Source organism: Akebia trifoliata, chromosome 3 (assembly GCF_017979445.1).
Source record: "Akebia trifoliata isolate Shusen 1 chromosome 3, ASM1797944v1, whole genome shotgun sequence".
Classification (NCBI taxonomy): domain Eukaryota; kingdom Viridiplantae; phylum Streptophyta; class Magnoliopsida; order Ranunculales; family Lardizabalaceae; genus Akebia; species Akebia trifoliata.
Window position 1 is genome coordinate 21088527 of NC_141377.1, and position 11514 is coordinate 21100040.

Here is an 11514-nt window from a genome sequence, read left to right on the forward strand (position 1 = left end):
ATTTTCGGATATATATATATATTATAATGTCAAATTATCTCTTTTGGATATCCTTTATTACCAAGAGTAGTGAAAGAGGATGGAGGTTATATATATAAAAGAATGATAAAGACAAATAGAAAGGAAAATCTTTCAATCCCCATATGTCCGGTCCAAAACTTTTTACACCATTTCCTTGACCCTAGTTACCACCAAATTTTCCTAGGGATTACTTTCTGAGAAGATTCTATTGGAAGATTTGGTTAGTTTTGTTGATTCTATTTCCTGGAGTCTGAAGGTGGCCTTTTTTTGGTGACTTGCACTTGTGGTAAACAAGAGGATGATTTTGGTAAGGTTGCATACATGATAATAATGTTATTTTGTGAATGCACGTGCACTTTTTCTTTTATGTTTTTTCTTGCTAAATGTTATCAAAGATTTACTACGTGCCTACTTTAGTACTTGGTGAGCTGAGCAAAATGATGAGGAAACAATTAATATAAAACCACTATTACAAATTGCTCTTTGATATTTGGATTCTGCCGTAGTTATAAAAAAACTTGTCTAAACGTTAATGTTAATCAAAATCAGGGTAGTCAAGGATCTTCGTTGAACAATAAAGAGAACATTAGGTTAGGTTTTGGATCTGAGAGAGATTGTTTTTTCTTAATCTTGGGCAAAGGTTTAAAATATCTTATCGATTGAATGCTTCGGTTAATAAAAAATCCAATACGGTATTGGTTGATACATTTGATACAAACAGATACATTCTGATACATTCAATGTTTTGTATTCATCTTGGCCAATACCTATTCATATCAACTGATACAGTCCAATATTTAAAACCATGATCTTGAGCAACGGTAAAATTGTTATTTATCAGCCAATTCTCCACACACACACACACACACGAATGGACAAAATGTATTGATGTAGTGGTGGTTTGTCTCACGTAGTATGAAGCTTTTTGTTGCTCAGTCGTACAGTAAAAACATGTGCCTTTATGCCGAAAGGATTGGAGCTATCAATGTTGTATGCTCATTTTCAGATGCAGCAGCAAGGCAAGTACCTAAACCCAATGCAATCTTGGTTAGAGATTATTGTTTTGACAGGTACATCTTAGTATAAACATACTTTTTTTGTATACTTTTATTTGATTGTCTTTATCTAGTTGTGTAAAAATCGTACAATAGTGTCCAAGGGTGGTTTTTTGAGTTACTTCGTCTCTAGCAACTTGTGCCATGTCCAACACCAATACACGTACCTGTGTTCAAGTTGGTGTATCATTTCTAACTTTTTCAATGTACTACTCAGCTAGCCATGCGTGCAAAAAGGGAACCATATTATTACAACTTACGTAGTTAGTTGTTTTTGTGAGTTGGAGACGATCACATTGCTCATAGAAGTTTTTCTTTAAGAGGATTTGATTTAAATTTTAAAATGAGTTTATTGGTTTGCTTGAAATTGGGGTTCTTTCCTGCTACTCCAATCCTCTCAAGCAATATTGAAATTAGTACTTATTTATATGGCTTTTTGTGCCTATGATCTTTAGTTGGCATCATATATATTTCTATCAAACTGAATTCATGGAAAATTTAGTCGGTTCTTTTTTGACTTTAGAGGCTTTTTTCTACTTCCGTGTTTTGTGGTTCTTTCTAGTTCAATTGGACAATCTAATGATGTTTAAATCTCTATGCGTGTATGGGAATTGCATCTTTGGCAGTATTCAGTGGATTCTTATAGAAGAGGGTGAGTTCACCAATAAAACCAACTACATTTTTCTTTATGCAACCCACATATGTTGTCTATCATCTACTTTTATATAAGACTCTGCTTTAGCTTCAAACACTTGGGTTACTTTAAACTATTGTGGAATGAAGGGCCTTATGGTATCTGGGTGGGTATATGTTGATGACATTGTCAATGGTCAATAGAACTAGACTTCCATCACATAGGTTGGTTTCTTATATTCAAGAGTGAAAACTGCTCAAAGAGGGGGAACAAAAACATGAGTCTTTTCCATCGCATTACCAATGGTAGGAAGCATGCGAACCATACTTTCAAGATTGTTTTGAATGGGCTTTTCATGGAAGACAATTAGTATTTGAGGAAAATAATGGTTGGTTTTCATAAGAATTACACATTACTCTCAGACCTACTCTTGATGGCATTGTTAATTTGCCATTAGTGGTGTGCTATAAGGTAAAATGAAGGAGGTCTTGGACTTGATGATTTCCCCATTTGAAGGAGCCTTTGGGGAAGGGTGACAGATTCTCGATGGGTGTATGATAATAATGGGTGTAATGATTTCATAACTAGCCAAGGGTATTAGTGATGTGCTATCAAGTATAATGGATGAGGCCCAGGACTCCTTGATTTCCCCATTCGAAGGGGCCTTTGGGAAGCGGTGACAGATTCTTGGTGGCTTTCAAATAAGAAATGAGTGTATTGATTTCATAACTCACCAAGGGGAGCCAATGATTCTATGTAAAAAAAACATGGAAAAGGCACACGATGTCAATAGTCCTTCCTAGCTTATATGATAGGTAGACTGGATGTTGATGTTAAGTGGAGCAAATGAATTGAGGTTTGCATTCATTTTGATTTTGGAATGGGTCCTTGACTGGTTGCTTCATTAGGTATACGAGCTCACCATTTTCTCAGCACTCCTTGAGTTTGTAATGAAGTTGGTTGGATACCCATTCTTGCTTTGTAATCATTGACTTGTTCCTTGGAAATTTGGATGCATAAAAATCTGTTTGGCCTCCACAGTTTAAAGGTTATCCCTTTGGTTTGAGATAATAAGATAATTCATAATTTAAATATATATTTGCTTGTTCTTTCCTGTCCTTTAAAGTAGAGCAGAAAGTTATATTTCTTTGTCTCCCTGATTCCCCCCCCCCCCCCCCCCCCCCCCCCCTCTATTTTGTCAATGAGTCTGAGTGGTGTATTTTAAACAGAAGTGCATTAGTTTATCTGTTCTTGTCAAATAAATTGAACTTCAGGTTAGCACACATAATTAATTCATGACATTGAAGGAGTATCTACTTATTTGTTTTGTATGTGATACTCTATTTATCTATATAATTTTTGGTTGTTTAACTGTTTTTAATGGTTTATCTAACTGCTCTCAGTGTGGACATTGATGGCTCCTTTGGGGATTCAGATGGCATCAAAGAAATAGGCTCTCGAAAATGGTACATAGCTTCTTTTTCTTTGGCTGCTTAGTTAAAAAAGGAACACAATTCTAGGATTGCTGGCTCTAGTTGCTTCATGCTTTATATGCAAATACAAATTGCAGTTTTTGGGATTTTAGAATCTTTACCTTCATGATTTATGTGGAATGTCCGTCTTAGGGTGAGTTCTGAAACATGTATCTAGCTCCAAAGCATGCAGAGATAAAATGCGAAGGGATAGGCTTAATGAAAGGCATGCTCACTCTAGCTTTTTCATTGTCTTTACTCATCTACTCTGTCTCCCTATCTCTGTCTCATATATTCTTTGGCATTATCACAAGGTTTATTGACTTGGCTTCCATCCTTGAGCCTGGAAGGCCACCCAAAACAGACAAGGCTGCTATACACTGACTGATGTTGTTCGCATGGTTACCCAGTTATGGAGTGAAGCCCTGAAGCTAAAGGAATCAAATGAGGATCTCCAGGAGAAGATTAAAGAATTGAAGGTGGGGCCCATGTTTCGCTTAGTTATTCTGTACCCCTCTTCCGTTGTTTCTTTTACTCTGTATTTGTTAAACTTGATAAATATACCATTTGACTTGCCCGAGTCAATTCGGTAAACAATCATGTGATCATAGATTTTCCCATGACTTGGTTGTGACTTGTCTTCGACCCTATTTTCACCTGACTCGGCCTTAACATGCCATGATTTAGCCTGACCCAGGCATGAATCCATCCTAACACTGTAATGACTTGGCCTTCATCTTGTTTTTGATTCATGTTGACTTTGATTCGGATCGTCCTGTTTGTCCTTGTTCTTTTTATATTAACATTGGACGATCTGGATTGTCACCGAGGTTTAGAAACATGTATTAGATGAGACTAATATATTGGTATGAGTTTGCTGGTTTTTTAAATAAAGATCATCTTTATATGTACGGGTATTAAAAATATCTCGTTCCAATTTTCATGTTTCTCCAAGAAAATTGGATTGCTTGTTATTATTATTTCTTGATGGGTATCATCTATAAAATTTTTCCGTTGTTAAAAACATACGCACCCTTTGTGTAGGCCGAGAAAAATGAGCTTCGTGATGAGAAGCAGAGGCTGAAGGCAGATAAAGAGAAGCTGGAACAGCAAGTAAAAGCAATAAGCGCCCAACCTAGCTTCCTGCCTCACCCTTTAGCAATCCCAGCAGCTTTTGCTAGCATAAACCAAGTAGTTGGAAACAAGATGATGCCTTTCAATGGTTACCGACATGCAAACCAACCTATGGTTTACATGCCTCCTACCATAGGTTGGTTTCTTATATTCAATGATGTTTGGATTATCAGTTATTCAATTTCATCAGTGGCAGGTGAAATTATAATATTCATAGTACAGTTCTAATATTTATAGATCAAATGTGCTTTTATTTCTCATTTTTGTCGATGTATATATTTTTTATAAATATTAATTATCCCTCTATAATATTGCTTAGTTTGACATGCCGGGTTCTTATTCATCACCTTTATCACTCATTTGAAGTTTCATCGTTTTATGCTTGTTCATTTCTTTTACTTGATGTGTCATTTCCTTTATATTGGAATGATGACTCAAATTTTATTTTTTCATTATTATTGCTAGAATATTTTCGTAAAGGTTATGAATTCTTAGTGTTGTAGCTTCTATTATAGATTTGTTTATAGTCAAGCAGTGTCAAATCATTTTCTCATAAACCACTTCCAGATTGCTACTCTAGCTTAGGCGAATTGAATTGAATTTTTAGTAGATTTTGGTGGCAGTGGCAGGTTATGTGTGTGTTGCTTATTGTATATTTATTTTTAATGTATGTAGGTTGATGACATGGGTTAAATGTCATATATATATTTTACAAAAAAAAAAAAGTAACCTATTGCAGCGGATATTAATATCCGCCGCTATATGGGTTTTTTTTTTTTAAATGATCTATTGCAGCGGATAGAACTATCTGCCGCAATAATTGTTATATTATTTTTTTTTAAATTGACCTATTGCAGCGGATATTAACATCCGCCGCTATATGGGTTATTTTTTTTTTTTTTTAAGTGATCTATTGCAGCGGATAGAAATATCCGCCGTTATAATTGTTATATTTTATTTTTTTTAAATTGACCTATTGCAGGCGGATATTAATATCCGCTGCTATATGTATTATATTCTATTCGTGAAAAAATTAGTTTATTGCAGCGGATATTAATATCCGCCGCTAAATGTATAACCTGCAACAGCGGAACAAGTTATCCGCTACTATAGTTAGCGATGGAGGAATCAATGACGGATCTTTGGTTCCGTTGCTCATCACCGCAATAGCTTTTACCAGCGGAAAAATTACCTTGTAGTGGCGGAAAAATCCGCCGCTGTAGATCAAAAATGTTGTAGTGACATTTTGAGCATCTTCATAACTTCAGCAGTTCTTAAAGTCATACGAGGTATTGTTGTTAGTATTTTCATTGGTTACTTATGTTTTTTAATGGCCATATGCTTTTTTATTTAGGTTGTGATTTTTACATGAAAAACTAAATTTTATTGTGATATTTTCATTGATTAGAACAAATCAATAAGTTTTTAGTTCCAAAGGTATCTAGGATCATGGTTGAAAGTTTAGTAGTGTCTTGTAAACTCTTGGCTTATTTAGAGGCAAAGGGGAGGGTAACGCAAGGTAACTTCGTGTGGCGGTTAGCATTCAGGTATGGGTTCAAGAAGTCCAGTAAAAACCAGTGGCTTGATTACCTTGATCAGTACCTCGTGGCTTATCAACAACCATGATATAATCTGAAACATATTGATTAGTAAGGTCTCTTATAATTATTGAAATGTGCTACTGTTTTTATTAAATATTGTCTCTAGAAGATTGTGAGTATTTTGAAAGCTAACAAGTTGAAGATCAATAAGCTAAAGTGGTTATGTTCACTTATAAACAAAGTACGTAGGTGGTCCAACTGCACCAAACTTAAGTGGATCTCACAAGTGTGATCAAATATTATTTGGATTCCATATATAAGTTATGGGGCCCAACTATAATGAAAGGTTTGGTTTTTACTTTGTTCTCAGTTTCTCTCCCTGACAAGTTTAATTATAACAGTCCCTATGAATTTTTCAAACCATTGAAAATTAGATTTCAAGGAATACAATGGTTTTAGGGAGCACAATTTCAGAGATCTCTCTAAGATTGCTATGATGAGTGGAGAAAAGTTTGAGGCTAGAGAAGCTAACCTAAGGAGAAAGCATGAAATGGAGCAATGTGGCGAAAGGTACATTCTGATGCTTAATTAATTTCTTTCTGTTTAGCGGTTAATTGTTTTATGCCCTTTGCATAAAAGGACGTTGTGAACTATTTCCATTTGAGAGTTATTTGTGGAAAAAACTATAAGCTCTATGCCTCCTTATAATACTTTTTTTTTGAAAGGTACCTCCTTATAATACTATAGGAGTAATTCCTTGTTTAAATCCTCTAAACTATATTACCTGCTTTGCTTGGATCATTTAATTGTGAAACTACACCTTGAATGTCCTACAAATATGAAACATTGCAAAGCAATCCTGAGGTTGTGGGTTGAAGTCTAGTTTACCCAAAAAAAATATCTATGATCTTCAAAAACACAAACATGAATGATGAATATTTTTCCTTCTTTTATATTGACATGTTTTCTATTTAGTTATGTGGAATGCTTTCAACTAAAACACTACTTGTTTTGGGGTTGGTTTGATGATTAAAATATTGTATTTTCTTTGATGTGTTGTTCTCAACAAGTTTGCGTAGATGTTGTAAGAGTTGCAGACTCAGATGGACTAATTACCTTAGGCAAGGGATCAAACGTGATAATTTTATTGATTATGAAGTGAAATAATAATTCACCTTCAAGCTCTCTTGGGCAATAGGTATACCTTCAACCTATCTCTCTCTCTCCTTAGGAGAAGTGCAATATTTGTGAATTCAGTTTGGATCTATTTCTTGGTTTAAAATATAAATAAGAATATATTTTTTAGTGCTATTTTGTATTATTCATATAGAGAGTGGTTGAGTAACTTGTTTTGTAATTTGAGAGATTTGGTTTTCTTATATTCCAGGCCTAGGAGAAGTGCTATATCTGTGGTTTTGGGTTGGAATTTTTTTTTTTTTTTTTTTTTGGTATTATTTTGTATTACAATAGAGAGAGAGTGGATGAGTGATTTGTTTTGTAATCAGTGGAAGATTATAGAGGAATCCTCTCTCTCTTTACTTTTAGCTTTTTTTCCTTTCTCTATATTGTTTTGCTTAGTTAGATCCCCCACTCTCTCATTTTGAACTATTTCTTAGCATCTAGGTATGATTTTCTTTATTTGTTCGTATTTTGTGTGGATTTTGGTCAGTTTAATTTCTGGCTGCTCTGTTTTCTTATTTGGTTTTTTGTCAACTAATTCTAAAAGTAATTAGTAGTTAGAAAACAGTGTAATAAATCATTGACGTATAAAATAACGATGTTGACTTGGGTTGGGGAACATATACATGTTCTGTTGGGCTATTTATGTCGGGATGAAACTCTGATTTTTAGCTTCCTTGTATTTGAGTTTTAGTTTATCTACATAACAATTTCTTTGTCAATCCATTTATTTGGAACTATATACTTTTCTTATTCTCACAGGTGAGTCCAAAGAGGTGGTATTTCAGGCTATGCGTGCTGTTTATAGGTATGTTCATTAATTGTACTCTTCCTCTATTGCAATCATTTCTCGATTGGGGAAATTCCCCCTTTTAAAACATCTCTATGTATTCCAAGCATACAAAATCAGGAACCTAAACAATGATTTTCATGGCATAATCGATGTTTGGACATCGGCTTTGGAGGAACTAAGCTTACTCCAAATGAAAGCGTGAGAGGAATGGTCATGCAATGATGAAGTGGCTGTGATGCCCTGCCTCCGAAGTTTGATTGACTTTTCTAAAGCATACATATGTAAAACTAAATTTTATGTATAACTATTGATATAAGTAGGTATATTTTTATGAAATATTGCATGTACAATATAATTGTGATTTTTAATTTTTTGTCTAGTTGTATATACCACCTTTTTTTATTGAAAATTAATAGGCCTAAATCATTGTAAATTATTTTTTAATAAAATTATTAAAAATATATATTATTAACGGCGATTAAAATAGGCTCCCCTAATATATATTGTTATTTTTAAATATATTATTAATACTATTACCAATTACCAATGGATACAATAAGCGCCTCTAATACATTATTTAATGTTGGTATACAATAAATGTCGTTAATATGATCCATGACCGACGGTTAAAATAAACGCCTCATTGTTAGCTGTTTATAACCACCAGTAATAAACAAGTACATGTGGACAAAGAGTATTGTCAGTATTTTATACCTATCGGAAATTGGTCCTCAAACCGCCTTCAAAGTCTATTATTATTGGTTGTTTTATAATCGTCATTGCAACCGCTACTATAATGTTCCTCAATGCTATAATTGCTAGCCAACCCAAACCGCCGTTGATCTGTAATGCTGACGCTTCTTTCACATATAGCGGAGGTTTGGAAACGCCAGTGAAGATTGTTTTATTTTGTAGTGAAGTAGCCTGGAAGCCCTCCATTGAGGGCTTTACAGGGACATGAGTTTTTTTTTTTTACCTATAATGCCTTAGGGTTACGGGAATGTGAAAAAGAAAATGTGAGTTTGCAAAATAGAAGGATAAAAAAAGGCAAAAAAGGGAAGGAAAATAGGAAGACAAGAAAAATACCTAGAATAAAAATAAGAGAAAGAAGAGAGGATGAACTAAATCCTCGCAAAAGATTTGAACGGAGAAGGCTCCAAGTTTTGGAAGAGAAGTAGAGAGAAAACGAGAAGGAAAATAGAAAGCCAAGAAAAATACCTAGAATAGAAGGAAGAGAAAGAAGAGAGGATGAATGGAATCCTTGCTGAAGATTTGAATGAAGAAGGGTTTGATTTTTCAAAGAGAAGTTGAGAGAAAGCGACAACAAAGGTTCGACAGTGAAGTGAAGAGAAGAAGAAATGGAAAAAACAAGGAATTTATAAAGTAAAAAGGTTAGAGATTTGAAGCCCATCCAACGGTTGATATTTCATAAAACAAAAATATCATAATGGGTTGTTCTTGCCATTAATGCGCTCCAAAATCGAGGAGACCAAACGTCATGTGCTTCCGCAAGTAGGAAGAGTTTTAATCTCAGAATTCTTGAGATTTGAGCGCCACAACCCAAGAAGGACTCGTTAGGTAGAGGATTTCCCATGAATCAAATCCTTAAATAAAAGGCGGTATGGGGAAAAATGTGCACATGGAGAATTCTTTCCTTATATTGGGAGGCACACACACAAAAGTATGAGATTCTTGCTCCTAAACTCTCCATATTTGTATTTTGAGGAATAGGTAACAAGAAGAGCATCAAGAACATATGATCAATATTTGAGGAGCTCACAAATCTCGAGGTAGTCACAAAAAATACCTCTAAAAATTTATTGAATACTTCCAAAGTATCTTAATATTTTAAAAATAAAAAATAAAAAAATTAAAAAAATTAAAAATTAAAAGCATATAACTCAACAAAGTTTCTAATCTAATTCCATGAGTTTGCCAACCAACTGGGTTGAGTTTATGAGTTGATTTCATGAGTTATTTCAAACAAGTTTCTATACAATTCAACAAAAAAAAGTAATCGAGTCAAGATATAACTTGACAAAATTTCTAATCTAACTCCTTGAGGTTGTTATGAATCTAGATTAAGTTTATGAGTTGAATTCTATACTAAGTCAACAAACTTTAATCAGCTCAAGTCGACTCTACAAGTTTTATAGAACAACCAACAACATAGATGTGAATATAATTAGTAGAGAAATCCCAATTTGTTAAATTCCCATTTTGCTCTTCTAAGGGTTGAATGACCTTCTTAGTATGGTTCACTCTCGGTTCATCTAATATAACGAATGCAACGAATTTAAGAACAAACTGTTTTACGTTTTGTTTTTTACCACCTAAAATTTGAAATTATAACATATCCCTTTAAGGTATTTTTCAATAGACTAATGAAAAATGATCAAATACTGTCATCTCTAATTAATTAGTAAAAAAATTTGAATATTTTTCTTCTTTCCAAAATACGTCATCTTCAATCTCTTTTCTACTATATACTCAAACATTTCATCCTTGAATCACCCCTCAACATCTCTCTACCCCTACCAATCGGGTTCATTCTTTAGTGGTCAACCGCGAACCCGAATTCGAACCGATAGGTATAGACTATAAATGATGCTCTCCGTCGGTATTGGGTCTCTCAGAGATTAGAGTTAGGGTTTATCCACTTGTTACAATCTCAGAGACTATATTCGTATGTCCCTGATAAAAAGGGGAAAGAAAGTCAAACCCTAGAGAAATAGAAAGAGATGAAGACAACCTCTGGGCGATTTAGCTCGTTACAAATGCTCAAAAATTATATGTAAATAATCAAATTTCTCTTCATTACTACTACCGGCTTGCTGAGAATCTCCTCAAACAGATTAGCAATTTTTTTTTTCTTTGTTCTATTTATTGAATTTCGATTGTTGTTTGTTTATATTTGTTTGATCTGATAAGATATGATTTGGGTTTTTTTTAGATGATTTGAATTTGTATTAGTTATGATCGAATTTGATACTTTTAGGTTAATATCAGTCGTTATGGAGATAAATTCTACGATGTAGTTAAGACATACTGTAGTTTGGAAAGGCTTTTATGCTTCCATGAGTGGATTCTGGATCATAATAATTGGCTCACAATTCATGGAGAAAAAGAAAAAAAAGACTTAGTTTTCTTTGTATTTCCATATTTTATTTCACCATTTTTAGTATCAATTATTATTAGAAATAAATGTGGTAATGTGACTGTAGACACCCCATTTTTGTACTCGCCTGATTAATCAATTCGTCAACCCTATCGCAACGGTTCCCAATGATGGATGTTTATTCCAATGCTTTATTTTGTTACCAGATATGTTTCAGAAATCCGGATGAGGTATCTTGAACTGACAAAACCTTAGAAACCACGCTACGCTAGGAAAATATGACCCCCAGAAACATAGAAATCATCATCTTGCAGACAAAAAGAAGCTTCACGATAAAAATCACTAAAAAATGATCAAATTATCAAAATACCCCTAACATCAAAACAACCCTAGAGCCTACGTTACATTTAGAAAAACTCATTCAAACACATAAAACAACAAATCGAAATCAAATAAATCATTTCATCAATTTTCACAAAATTTGACAAAATTACGAAAATGCCCCTCATAAAGTTCACGATCATCCGCACAAAAAATTTCATAAATGACACAAACCAATATTTCCAT

At 33.9% G+C, this 11514-nt stretch overlaps 1 protein-coding gene across 5 annotated transcripts; it reads left to right on the top strand.

The window, feature by feature from the left end:
- The first annotated feature begins 14 nt into the window (after positions 1-14).
- Positions 15-4675, top strand: LOC147406135 (uncharacterized). Of its 5 annotated transcripts, none has more exons than XR_015176325.1 (6): positions 15-1040; positions 1703-1728; positions 3114-3176; positions 3336-3408; positions 3593-3661; positions 4227-4675. XR_015176325.1 is itself a non-coding variant. In XM_086434048.1 (6 exons), exons 1-3 carry the CDS (start codon positions 937-939, stop codon positions 3161-3163), a joined length of 231 nt encoding a protein of 76 aa, XP_086290174.1. In that variant the 5' UTR covers positions 15-936; the 3' UTR covers positions 3164-3176; positions 3336-3408; positions 3593-3661; positions 4227-4675. The 5 variants fall into 5 exon arrangements, 3 of the variants coding, with proteins under 3 accessions (XP_086290174.1, XP_086290171.1, XP_086290173.1); XM_086434048.1 differs by having other exon boundaries at positions 15-1091; XR_015176324.1 differs by lacking the exon at positions 1703-1728.
- Positions 4676-11514: the final 6839 nt, after the last annotated feature.